This window comes from Cyclopterus lumpus, chromosome 5 (assembly GCF_009769545.1).
Source record: "Cyclopterus lumpus isolate fCycLum1 chromosome 5, fCycLum1.pri, whole genome shotgun sequence".
In the NCBI taxonomy this organism is placed as follows: domain Eukaryota; kingdom Metazoa; phylum Chordata; class Actinopteri; order Perciformes; family Cyclopteridae; genus Cyclopterus; species Cyclopterus lumpus.
This window is the reverse complement of record NC_046970.1, coordinates 25,780,223-25,792,722: the sequence shown is the minus strand read 5'-3', so window position 1 is coordinate 25,792,722 and position 12,500 is coordinate 25,780,223. Positions and strand designations below refer to the sequence as shown.

Here is a 12,500-nt window from a genome sequence, read left to right as displayed (position 1 = left end):
ATTATTAGAGATAGTCATTAGAGATGGATATTAAAGATGATTATTAGAGATGGTAATTAGAGATGATTATTAGAGCTGAATATTATAGATGATTATTAGAGATGTTTATTAGAGATGTTCATTAGAGATGGATATTAGAGATCAATATTAGAGATGATTATTAGAGATGGTCATTAGAAATGAATATTAGAGATGAATATCAGAGATGATTATTAGAGATGGTCATTAGAGATGTTCATTAGAGATAAATATTAGAGATGATTATTAGAGATGGGTATTAGACATGATCATTAGAGATGGTCATTAGAGATGAATATTAGACATGATTATCAGAGATGAATATTAGAGATGAATATTATAGATGATTATTAGAGATGGTCATCAGAGATGAATATTAGAAATGAATATTAGAGATAAATATCAGAGATGATTATTAGAGATGGTCATTAGAGATGTTCATTAGAGATAAATATTAGAGATGATTATTAGAGATGGGTATTAGACATGATCATTAGAGATGGTCATTAGAGATGAATATTAGAGATATTAATTAGAGATGATTATTAGAGATGGTCGTTAGAGATGATTATTAGAGATGAATATTAGACATGATTATCAGAGATGAATATTAGAGATGAATATTAGAGATGAATATTAGAGATGAATATTAGAGATGAATATCAGAGATGATTATTAGAGATGGTCATTAGAGATGAATATCAGAGATGGTCATTAGAGATGATTATTAGAGATGGACATTATAGATGTTCATTAGACATGATTATTAGAAATGATTATTAGAGATGGTCATTAGAGATAATTATTAGAGATAGTCATTAGAGATGGATATTAAAGATGATTATTAGAGATGGTAATTAGAGATGATTATTAGAGCTGAATATTATAGATAATTATTAGAGATGTTTATTAGAGATGTTCATTAGAGATGGATATTAGAGATCAATATTAGAGATGATTATTAGAGATGGTCATTAGAGATGGATATTAGAGATGTTAATTAGAGATGATTATTAGAGATGGTCATTAGAGATGAATATTAGAGATGGATATTAGACATGATCATTAGACATGATTATTAGAGATGATCATTAGACATGATTATCAGAGATGAATATTAGAGATGATCATTAGACATATTCATTAGAGATGATCATTAGAGATGAATATTAGAGATGGATATTTAGATGGAGATGATCATTATATATTATTATTAGATGGATATGATCTTTAGAGATGTTTATTAGATAGAGATGATATTTATATATTATTATTATTAGAATGATCTGAGTTGTAGAAATACTTAACCTGCAGTTAATAACAGCCATCAATGTCCAACATTTACCATCCGCTCAGAGCATCCATCAATAAAGAGAAACAGATGTTTCATAAGCAGAAAGCTTTGACTGTTAGATATGAAGAAGAAAGACGACGTTCATCCTCACGCGGCCATCGAGTGTGTTCTGTGTTCCCTTACTGCATGTTTACAGTGTCACGTCATCGTGTGTGTGTGTGTGTGTGTGTGTGTGTGTGTGTGTGTGTGTGTGTGTGTGTGTGTGTGTGACCGTCGGGGCCTTCATGTGTGTGTTCGTGCCGCTACAGGAAGTTGGCCAAGAAGCAGAAGGAGACGGCCAGCGGCTCCACCCAGCAGAGGGAGATGGGCCCGGTCACCACGGCCGACAAGAGCACCACTAAAGTCAGCACGCTGCACAAAGACGACCCGTTCTCCACCTCCACCTCGTCCACCCAGGACCTCAACGGGTTCAGTAAGCGCCGCTCTCAAGGGAACCTCAGAGGTCACATCAGTGGGAGCCTCAGAGGTCACCTCAGTGGGAACCTCAGAGGTCACCTCAGAGGTCACCTCAGTGGGAACCTCAGAGGTCACCTCAGTGGGAACCTCAGAGGTCACCTCAGTGGGAACCTCAGAGGTCACTTCAGTGGGAGCCTCAGAGGTCACCTCAGTGGGAACCTCAGAGGTCACCTCAGTGGGAACCTCAGTGGGAACCTCAGAGGTCACCTCAGTGGGAACCTCAGAGGGAACCTCAGAGGTCACCTCAGTAGGAACCTCAGAGGTCACCTCAGAGGTCACCTCAGTGGGAACCTCAGAGGTCACCTCAGTGGGAACCTCAGAGGTCACCTCAGTGGGAACCTCAGTGGGAACCTCAGAGGTCACCTCAGAGGTCACCTCAGTGGGAACCTCAGTGGGAACCTCAGAGGTCACCTCAGTGGGAACCTCAGAGGGAACCTCAGAGGTCACCTCAGTGGGAACCTCAGTGGGAACCTCAGAGGTCACTTCAGTGGGAGCCTCAGAGGTCACCTCAGAGGTCACCTCAGTGGGAACCTCAGAGGTCACTTCAGTGGGAGCCTCAGAGGTCACCTCAGTGGGAACCTCAGTGGGAACCTCAGTGGGAACCTCAGAGGTCACCTCAGTGGGAACCTCAGAGGGAACCTCAGAGGTCACCTCAGTGGGAACCTCAGTGGGAACCTCAGAGGTCACCTCAGTGGGAACCTCAGAGGGAACCTCAGAGGTCACCTCAGTGGGAACCTCAGTGGGAACCTCAGAGGTCACTTCAGTGGGAACCTCAGTGGGAACCTCAGTGGGAACCTCAGTGGGAACCTCAGAGGTCACCTCAGTGGGAACCTCAGAGGTCACCTCAGTGGGAACCTCAGAGGGAACCTCATATTTATATATATCATTTATATATAGCCAATAATCCAATATATATATCATTTATATATATATATATACATAAATGATATGTATGTATTGGATTCTTGGCTCCGAGGCAGACTGGACTGGACCTCTTTGGGCCAAGGTGGTCTTCTTTATGTGGATTTTCTTCATCGTTGCATAAAGTGAAGAGGTCTATAATCTAGAAGGAGACATACACACACACACTCACACACACACGCTCACACACACACTCACACACACACTCACACACACGCTCACACACACACACTCACACACACACTCACACACACACTCACACACACACACACACACACTCACACACACACACTCACACACTCACACACAGGTCCGCGGCCACTGATCCAGGCTCAGTCCTAATGAAACAGAGAAACGCTGACACGGGAGGGTTATATTTATTTATATATAAATAAATATGTATATATATATATATATAAATAAATAAATATATAAATATATCAATATATATACATCCAGTAATATTCCTCCAACGGACCCTCGCAGGCCGAATAACTTGTTATTGTTATTGTCACCAGTTTTCTTCTCTTTGCTGTCGAAGCACTTTTCTTTGTTCAGCTTCTCGGTTCTAAGCTGCTGGAGGAGCATTAGCATACAGGGAAGGGATGAGGAAAGGAGTTAAGGGAAGGAAGAGAGGGAGGAGCATTAGCATACAGGGAAGGGATGAGGAAAGGAGTTAAGGGAAGGAAGAGAGGGAGGAGCATTAGCATACAGGGAAGGGATGAGGAAAGGAGTTAAGGGAAGGAAGAGAGGGAGGAGCATTAGCATACAGGGAAGGGATGAGGAAAGGAGTTAAGGGAAGGAAGAGAGGGAGGAGCATTAGCATACAGGGAAGGGATGAGGAAAGGAGTTAAGGGAAGGAAGAGAGGGAGGAGCATTCGCATACAGGGAAGGGATGAGGAAAGGAGTTAAGGGAAGGAAGAGAGGGAGGAGCATTAGCATACAGGGAAGGGATGAGGAAAGGAGTTAAGGGAAGGAAGAGAGGGAGGAGCATTAGCATACAGGGAAGGGATGAGGAAAGGAGGAAAGGAGTTAAGGGAAGGAGAGAGGGAGGAGCATTGGCATACAGGGAAGGGATGAGGCAGGAGGAAAGGAGTTAAGGGAAGGAAGAGAGGGAGGAGCATTAGCATACAGGGAAGGGATGAGGAAAGGAGTTAAGGGAAGGAAGAGAGGGAGGAGCATTAGCATACAGGGAAGGGATGAGGAAAGGAGGAAAGGAGTTAAGGGAAGGAAGAGAGGGAGGAGCATTAGCATACAGGGAAGGGATGAGGAAAGGAGGAAAGGAGTTAAGGGAAGGAAGAGAGGGAGGAGCATTAGTATACAGGGAAGGGATGAGGAAAGGAGTTAAGGGAAGGAAGAGAGGGAGGAGCATTAGCATACAGGGAAGGGATGAGGAAAGGAGTTAAGGGAAGGAAGAGGGGGAGGAGCATTAGCATACAGGGAAGGGATGAGGAAAGGAGTTAAGGGAAGGAAGAGAGGGAGGAGCATTAGCATACAGGGAAGGGATGAGGCAGGAGGAAAGGAGTTAAGGGAAGGAAGAGAGGGAGGAGCATTGGCATACAGGGAAGGGATGAGGCAGGAGGAAAGGAGTTAAGGGAAGGAAGAGAGGGAGGAGCATTGGCATACAGGGAAGGGATGAGGCAGGAGGAAAGGAGTTAGGTTCATATGTAACCTTCCTCCTCCTCCTCCTCCTCCTCCTCTTCATTCAGCCGTATGTATTGATGCTCTTTGAGAACACTTTAGTCTCCATTAGTCAACGTGGACCATCGATGGCCGCGTTGTGTTATTGGATTGTTCTGCTTCCATGTGGACCATCGATCGCTTTGTTTATGTTTTATTGTTTATTGTTTATTGTGTGATGATACATTGCTCGTTTCTTCTCCTCCCTTTCTCCTCTCTCCTGTTATGTTCACGTTCTCCTCCTCTCCTCCACTCCCCTTTGTCCTCTTACCTCCTTTCCTCCTCCCTAGCTGCTCCCTCTCCTTGTTCCTTCTCTGTGCAAGGAGGCAAAACGCTGCAGAGCAAATCTGTGCTGAACTCCTACTACTCAGGTACACACACACACACACACACAATACTACTCAGGTACACACACACACACAATACTACTCAGGTACACACACACACACACACAATACTACTCAGGTACACACACACACACACACACACACACACACAATACTACTCAGGTACACACACACACACACACAATACTACTCAGGTACACACACACACACACACACACACAATACTACTCAGGTACACACACACACACACACAATACTACTCAGGTACACACACACACACACACACACACACACACAATACTACTCAGGTACACACACACACACACACAATACTACTCAGGTACACACACACACACACACACACAATACTACTCAGGTACACACACACACACACACAATACTACTCAGGTACACACACACACACAATACTACTCAGGTACACACACACACACACACACACAATACTACTCAGGTACACACACACACACACACAATACTACTCAGGTACACACACACACACACACACACACACACACACACAATACTACTCAGGTACACACACACACACACACACACACAATACTACTCAGGTACACACACACACACACACACACAATACTACTCAGGTACACACACACACACACACACACACACACACACACAATACTACTCAGGTACACACACACACACACACACACACAATACTACTCAGGTACACACACACACACACACAATACTACTCAGGTACACACACACACACACACACAATACTACTCAGGTACACACACACACACACACACACAATACTACTCAGGTACACACACACACACACACAATACTACTCAGGTACACACACACACACACAATACTACTCAGGTACACACACACACACACACAATACTACTCAGGTACACACACACACACACACACAATACTACTCAGGTACACACACACACACACACAATACTACTCAGGTACACACACACACACACACAATACTACTCAGGTACACACACACACACACACACAATACTACTCAGGTACACACACACACACACACACACAATACTACTCAGGTACACACACACACACACACAATACTACTCAGGTACACACACACACACACAATACTACTCAGGTACACACACACACACACACAATACTACTCAGGTACACACACACACACACACACAATACTACTCAGGTACACACACACACACACACAATACTACTCAGGTACACACACACACACACACACACACAATACTACTCAGGTACACACACATACACACACAATACTACTCAGGTACACACACACACACACACACAATACTACTCAGGTACACACACACACACACAATACTACTCAGGTACACACACACACACACACAATACTACTCAGGTACACACACACACACACACACACACAATACTACTCAGGTACACACACACACACACACAATACTACTCAGGTACACACACACACTACTACTACCATCAAAGTACTGCTTCCTTTACCTGTACTCACACTACAATGGTATTATAATATAAGTGTATCAGTGTTATATTAGTAAGTGTGTGTGTATATATATATACACATATACACACACACACATACATATGATACAAGTGTGTACATGTGAGTCAGTGTCATGTTGATCCTGTTTTAGTCTCCAAAGAGCCGGTTCCAGCCACGACCTCCATCGGTGAGTCACAACCTTCATTTAGTGTATATATATGTCTCATTTCTTCATTTTTATTTCTTCATGTTTTATTTCTTCATGTTTTATTTCTTCATGTCTCATTTCTTCATGTCTCATTTCTTCATGTTTTATTTCTTCATGTCTCATTTCTTCATGTCTCATTTCTTCATGTTTTATTTCTTCATGTCTCATTTCTTCATGTCTCATTTCTTCATGTTTTATTTCTTCATGTCTCATTTCTTCATGTTTTATTTCTTCATGTTTTATTTCTTCATGTTTTATTTCTTCATGTCTCATTTCTTCATGTTTTATTTCTTCATGTCTCATTTCTCTGGGACCTATGTGACCTCTGTTGCCTCTGTGACCTCTGTGACTCCTGTGACCTCTGTGACTCCTGTGACCTCTGTGACTCCTGTGACCTCTGTGACCTATGTGACCCCTGTGACCTCTGTGACCCCTGTTGCCTCTGTGACCTATGTGACCCCTGTGACCTCTGTGACCCCTGTTGCCTCTGTGACCTATGTGACCCCTGTGACCTCTGTGACCCCTGTTGCCTCTGTGACCTCTGTGACCCCTGTTGCCTCTGTGACCCCTGTTGCCTCTGACCTCTGTGACCCCTGTTGCCTCTGTGACCTATGTGACCCCTGTTGCCTCTGTGACCTCTGTGACCCCTGTTGCCTCTGTGACCCCTGTTGCCTCTGTGACCTCTGTGACCCCTGTTGCCTCTGTGACCCCTGTTGCCTCTGTGACCTGCAGCCTGACCATTCAGCTCCTTCGTTCTCTCTCTCTTGCCTCTTCTCTCTCGTGTCTTTATTTGTTATCTTTTCCCTTTTTTCATCCTTATCTCTTTGTTGGGAAAGAAGTTTTTTGTTTAGAGAAAACAAACAAACAAACAAACTCCATGTAAAGCTGCTAAATCCTGCACACACTTGTGAAAGATGCACTTCCTGTGATGTTGTTTATCTCTGCTCATAGAACCAGGGTTACAATATAAAAGTTACTGTTCACATTGTTTCCTTCATTTTGCTGACACAGCAAACTGCATGAAACCGGATCCTGAAACATTCACACCATGTTTAAGAGAAGGCAGAGGAAGTAGAAACACAGGTACAGGAAGTAGAAACACAGGCAGAGGAAGTAGAAACACAGGCAGAGGAAGTAGAAACACAGGCAGAAGAAGTAGAAACACAGGTACAGGAAGTAGAAACACAGGCAGAGGAAGTAGAAACACAGGTACAGGAAGTAGAAACACAGGTACAGGAAGTAGAAACACAGGCAGAGGAAGTAGAAACACAGGTACAGGAAGTAGAAACACAGGCAGAGGAAGTAGAAACACAGGCAGAGGAAGTAGAAACACAGGTACAGGAAGTAGAAACACAGGCAGAGGAAGTAGAAACACAGGCAGAGGAAGTAGAAACACAGGCAGAAGAAGTAGAAACACAGGTACAGGAAGTAGAAACACAGGCAGAGGAAGTAGAAACACAGGTACAGGAAGTAGAAACACAGGCAGAGGAAGTAGAAACACAGGCAGAGGAAGTAGAAACACAGGCAGAGGAAGTAGAAACACAGGTACAGGAAGTAGAAACACAGATACAGGAAGTAGAAACACAGGCAGAGGAAGTAGAAACACAGGTACAGGAAGTAGAAACACAGGTACAGGAAGTAGAAACACAGGCAGAGGAAGTAGAAACACAGGTACAGGAAGTAGAAACACAGGCAGAGGAAGTAGAAACACAGGTACAGGAAGTAGAAACACAGGCAGAGGAAGTAGAAACACAGGTACAGGAAGTAGAAACACAGGCAGAGGAAGTAGAAATACAGGTACAGGAAGTAGAAACACGAAGTAGAAACACAGGTACAGGAAGTAGAAACACAGGTACAGGAAGTAGAAACATAGGGAGACAGAAAGGAGGGAACTATAGTCACCTGGTGGGAGGAGGGACCTTTATATCATAGAGCACTCTATGATACACTCTATGACTCTATTAACACACACACTCTCTATTAACACACTCACACTCACACACACACACACACACACACACACACACACACACACACACACACACTCATTCCCCTTTCCTTCTCTTCCTGCTCCTTCTTTCTTCTGGTCTCAGAGTCGCTCAGCTAAGTTTGAGACAACAAATACACCTTCTTCCTCCTCCTCTTCCCTTGTGTTATGATTGTCGTCCTCCACCACTCCATCATCCCCCCTTCATCTGCCCCGACTAAGTCATCACATACACTCATCCAATCAATCCTCCCCAATTAGAGGAGAGATATTCCCTGTGTTAAGGCCACGCCCACCAATCAGGGCGCAGGGAGGTGATTGTCATCGGCGTCGATGTGTGTCCATATGAGCCAGAGTGTGTGTGTGTGTGTGTGCTGTGCACATGCAGTGTGTGTGGTGTTGTCATGGCAACACCATCCTCTCTCTCTTTCCATTCACAGACAGCAGCCAGCCGTCGCTCGCCCAGCCCTCTCTGACTCTGCAGAGCTTCCCCTACGGAGGCTGTGAGTCTGTGGAGCTCTCCTACCAGAGTGGTATGTGCACCTAGTTAGTTAGCAGGTTAGTCAGTGAGCCAGCCAGCTAGTTAGTTAGCAGGTTAGTCAGTGAGCCAGCCAGCTAGTTAGTTAGCAGGTTAGTCAGTGAGCCAGCCAGCTAGCTAGTTAGCAGGTTAGTCAGTGAGCCAGCCAGCTAGTTAGTTAGCAGGTTAGTCAGTGAGCCAGCCAGCTAGCTAGTTAGCAGGTTAGTCCGTCAGTTAGTAAGCTAACTGGCTAGTTAAAAGGTTAGTCAGGTAGTCAGTCAGCTAGTTCGTTAGCTGGTTAGTCAGGTTAGGCTTAGGTCAACCTGTCGGAGAGTCGATAAGATAGCTAAGCATTTAGATAACCAGCCATGAAGTATTTCAGTTTATTAGTTAGCCTTTCAACTAGTCAGTTTTTCCATTAATCAGCTCCTCACTTCAATTAGTTGAAGTTCATTTCAATGTAAGGTGACGATTTATCAACATGGAGCTGAAGTTCTTATATATAATTCATATATTAATATTATTACTATTGTAACAGGACGGCAATACCTCAAGCTTCTTCTCGAGGTTTCCAGTAGACACGTCGTCATAGTGATAATGATAATAACCTTCCGTTAGATACTATGTGACGGTATGAGGGTCCACTGGTTAACATGTATTCTGCTGCGTCAGCTGGTCCCATAATTCTTCCTCCGTTTCCTTTCATGTTCACCTGGTCCTGAAGGTCAGTTCCAGCCAGCGATTCGAGTGGCAGATCTCCTCCAGCACATCACGCAGATGAAGTGTGGCCAAGGCTACGGCTTCAAGGAGGAGTACGAGGTGATGACACACACACACACAGGGCACGCACGCACACACACACAGGGCACGCACACACACAGGGCACGCACGCACACAGGGCACGCACGCACACAGGGCACGCACGCACACACACACAGGGCACGCACGCACACACACACAGGGCACGCACGCACACAGGGCACGCACGCACACAGGGCACGCACGCACACAGGGCACGCACGCACACACACACAGGGCACGCACGCACACAGGGCACGCACACACACAGGGCACGCACGCACACACACACAGGGCACGCACACACACAGGGCACGCACACACACACACACACACAGGGCACACACACACACACACACACCGGGCACACACACACACACACACACACACACAGGGCACGCACACACACACACAGGGCACACACACACACACACACACACAGGGCACACACACACACACAGGGCACGCACACACACACACACACACACACACAGGGCACACACACACACACACACACAGGGCACGCACACACACACACACACACACACACAGGGCACGCACACACTCACACACAGGGCACGCACGCACACACACACACAGGGCACGCACACACACACACACAGGGCACGCACGCACACACACACATTCACACACGCACACACACACATTCACACACACACACGGACACACACACACACACACACATTCACTCACACACACACACACACAAACAACACAATGTGTGTGTGTCCCTGTCTGTGTGTAATGAGACCTCCACTGTTGAAGCCCATTAACAAACACTGAACCATCTCCACACACGAGTCCAGCTGGGCACACTGGGCACACACACACACACACACACACACACACACACACACACACACACACACACACATTCACACACACACACACACACACACTGGGCCCACTGGTTTGAGTGGTTATTTACCTTTATTTACTTTACCTCTCTGAGAACATCACATGCTTCATGCAGGAGATTTTATATTTAAAAAGCTGTGAAACAATTAAATGGATATTAAAGTGACTTCAGACGTTCTGTGAAACTTTTAAAATAGATTAAATTAATTTAGCCCGGTGACGTGAAGCTTTATTCTTACTCAACGCGCCGCTGAGGTTCAGAGAGGACAACAGTGTTATTACCATTGTTATTACCACACACACACACCATCACACACACACACACACACACACACCATCACACACACACACACACACACACACACACACCATCACACACACACACACACACACCATCACACACACACACACACACACACACACACACCATCACACACACACACACACCATCACACACACACACACACCATCACACACACACACACACACCATCACACACACACACACACACACACACAGACGTACACACTCAAGCCCATATGCTACTTAAAAGAACATGTTCTACTTGATGATGTTTAGGTTTCTGTTTTTCTGTCACAGTGCATTTGTATAGTATAGTGTGTGTTTGTGTGTGTGTGTTCAGGCCTCAGTATGAAACTCTTGTGTGTACATGTGTGTGTGTGTGTGTGTGTGTGTTCAGGCCTCAGTATGAAACTCTTGTGTGTACATGTGTGTGTGTGTGTGTGTGTGTGTGTTCAGGCCTCAATATGAAACTCTTGTGTGTACATGTGTGTGTGTGTGTGTGTGTGTGTGTGTGTGTGTGTGTGTGTGTGTGTGTGTGTGTGTGTGTGTGTGTGTGTGTGTGTGTGTGTTCAGGCCTTGGCGGAGGGACAGACGGCACCCTGGGAAACGGCGAAGAAGGACGAGAACCGCAACAAGAATCGCTATGGAAACATCATCGCTTGTGAGTACTGTAATGACCACGATGGAGTTCTCACTTAGTCTGGCTTGGTTTGGTTAAGGTTAGTCTGGGTTGGTTGTGTGTGTGTGTGCCTCTGATGTGTGTGTGTGTGTGCCTCTGATGTGTGTGTGTGTGCCTCTGATGTGTGTGTGTGTGCCTCTGATGTGTGTGTGTTAATGTAAACACACTCCACTAACTTGAGGCTTTAACATGAAACATTGCTCTGGAAGGAAATAGCCTGTCAAGGACTTGATGGCCAACAGGAATTATGATAAATGTGCTATTAGTATAAATCCTTTAATTACCGGCTCCTGTAATGGAAACTGTCCGTCTCGCTTGCTGTGATTGTACAAAGACTCATTTTCTTGAGAAAATGTTTTAAAAGAGCTTCGAGGGAAATGACTTTGTGTCTTGATTAGAACAAAGAAATGTGACGAGGCGGAGCTGTTAATGTGGACGGCTGAAAATATATATATATATATATATATATATATATACAAGAATTTGCACCCAAAAAAACCGTCTATCTTTGACATGAAAGAAGCTTTTTTTGTGCAAATTCTTGTCAAAAAAGCCACATTTTATTGTATGTATATTTCATTCATCAAAGCAGCAAAAGGGTGACAGGTCCAAGGGGGGGGAATACTTTTATAGGCGCTGTATATGAGAATATGACTATATACTATATATACTATATACTCATAGGATATTCTTCCCCCTCTGTTTCCAGTTGTGGGTCTTCTTTCACTTCTCTTCAAACACAGGTTTAGGGGTTGAGGAGCAGCAGGGCGGCTCCATGTGAACAATGGACGTCCACGTTTAGGGTTAAAGTCTGATCTGGAATCAGATCTCGTC

General features: G+C 44.8%; 1 protein-coding gene across 1 annotated transcript in view; it reads left to right on the top strand.

Annotated features, from left to right (window-relative positions):
• The window catches only part of ptprt (protein tyrosine phosphatase receptor type T), a 197,901-nt gene that overhangs the window by 151,805 nt on the left and 33,596 nt on the right, over positions 1 to 12,500 (top strand). The window contains exons 19-24 of the mRNA XM_034533285.1: positions 1,621 to 1,784; positions 4,720 to 4,800; positions 6,447 to 6,482; positions 8,931 to 9,023; positions 9,732 to 9,826; positions 11,561 to 11,648. Of these exons, the coding sequence (XP_034389176.1) occupies positions 1,621 to 1,784; positions 4,720 to 4,800; positions 6,447 to 6,482; positions 8,931 to 9,023; positions 9,732 to 9,826; positions 11,561 to 11,648 (557 nt within the window). The remainder of the gene's footprint in view (positions 1 to 1,620; positions 1,785 to 4,719; positions 4,801 to 6,446; positions 6,483 to 8,930; positions 9,024 to 9,731; positions 9,827 to 11,560; positions 11,649 to 12,500) is intronic.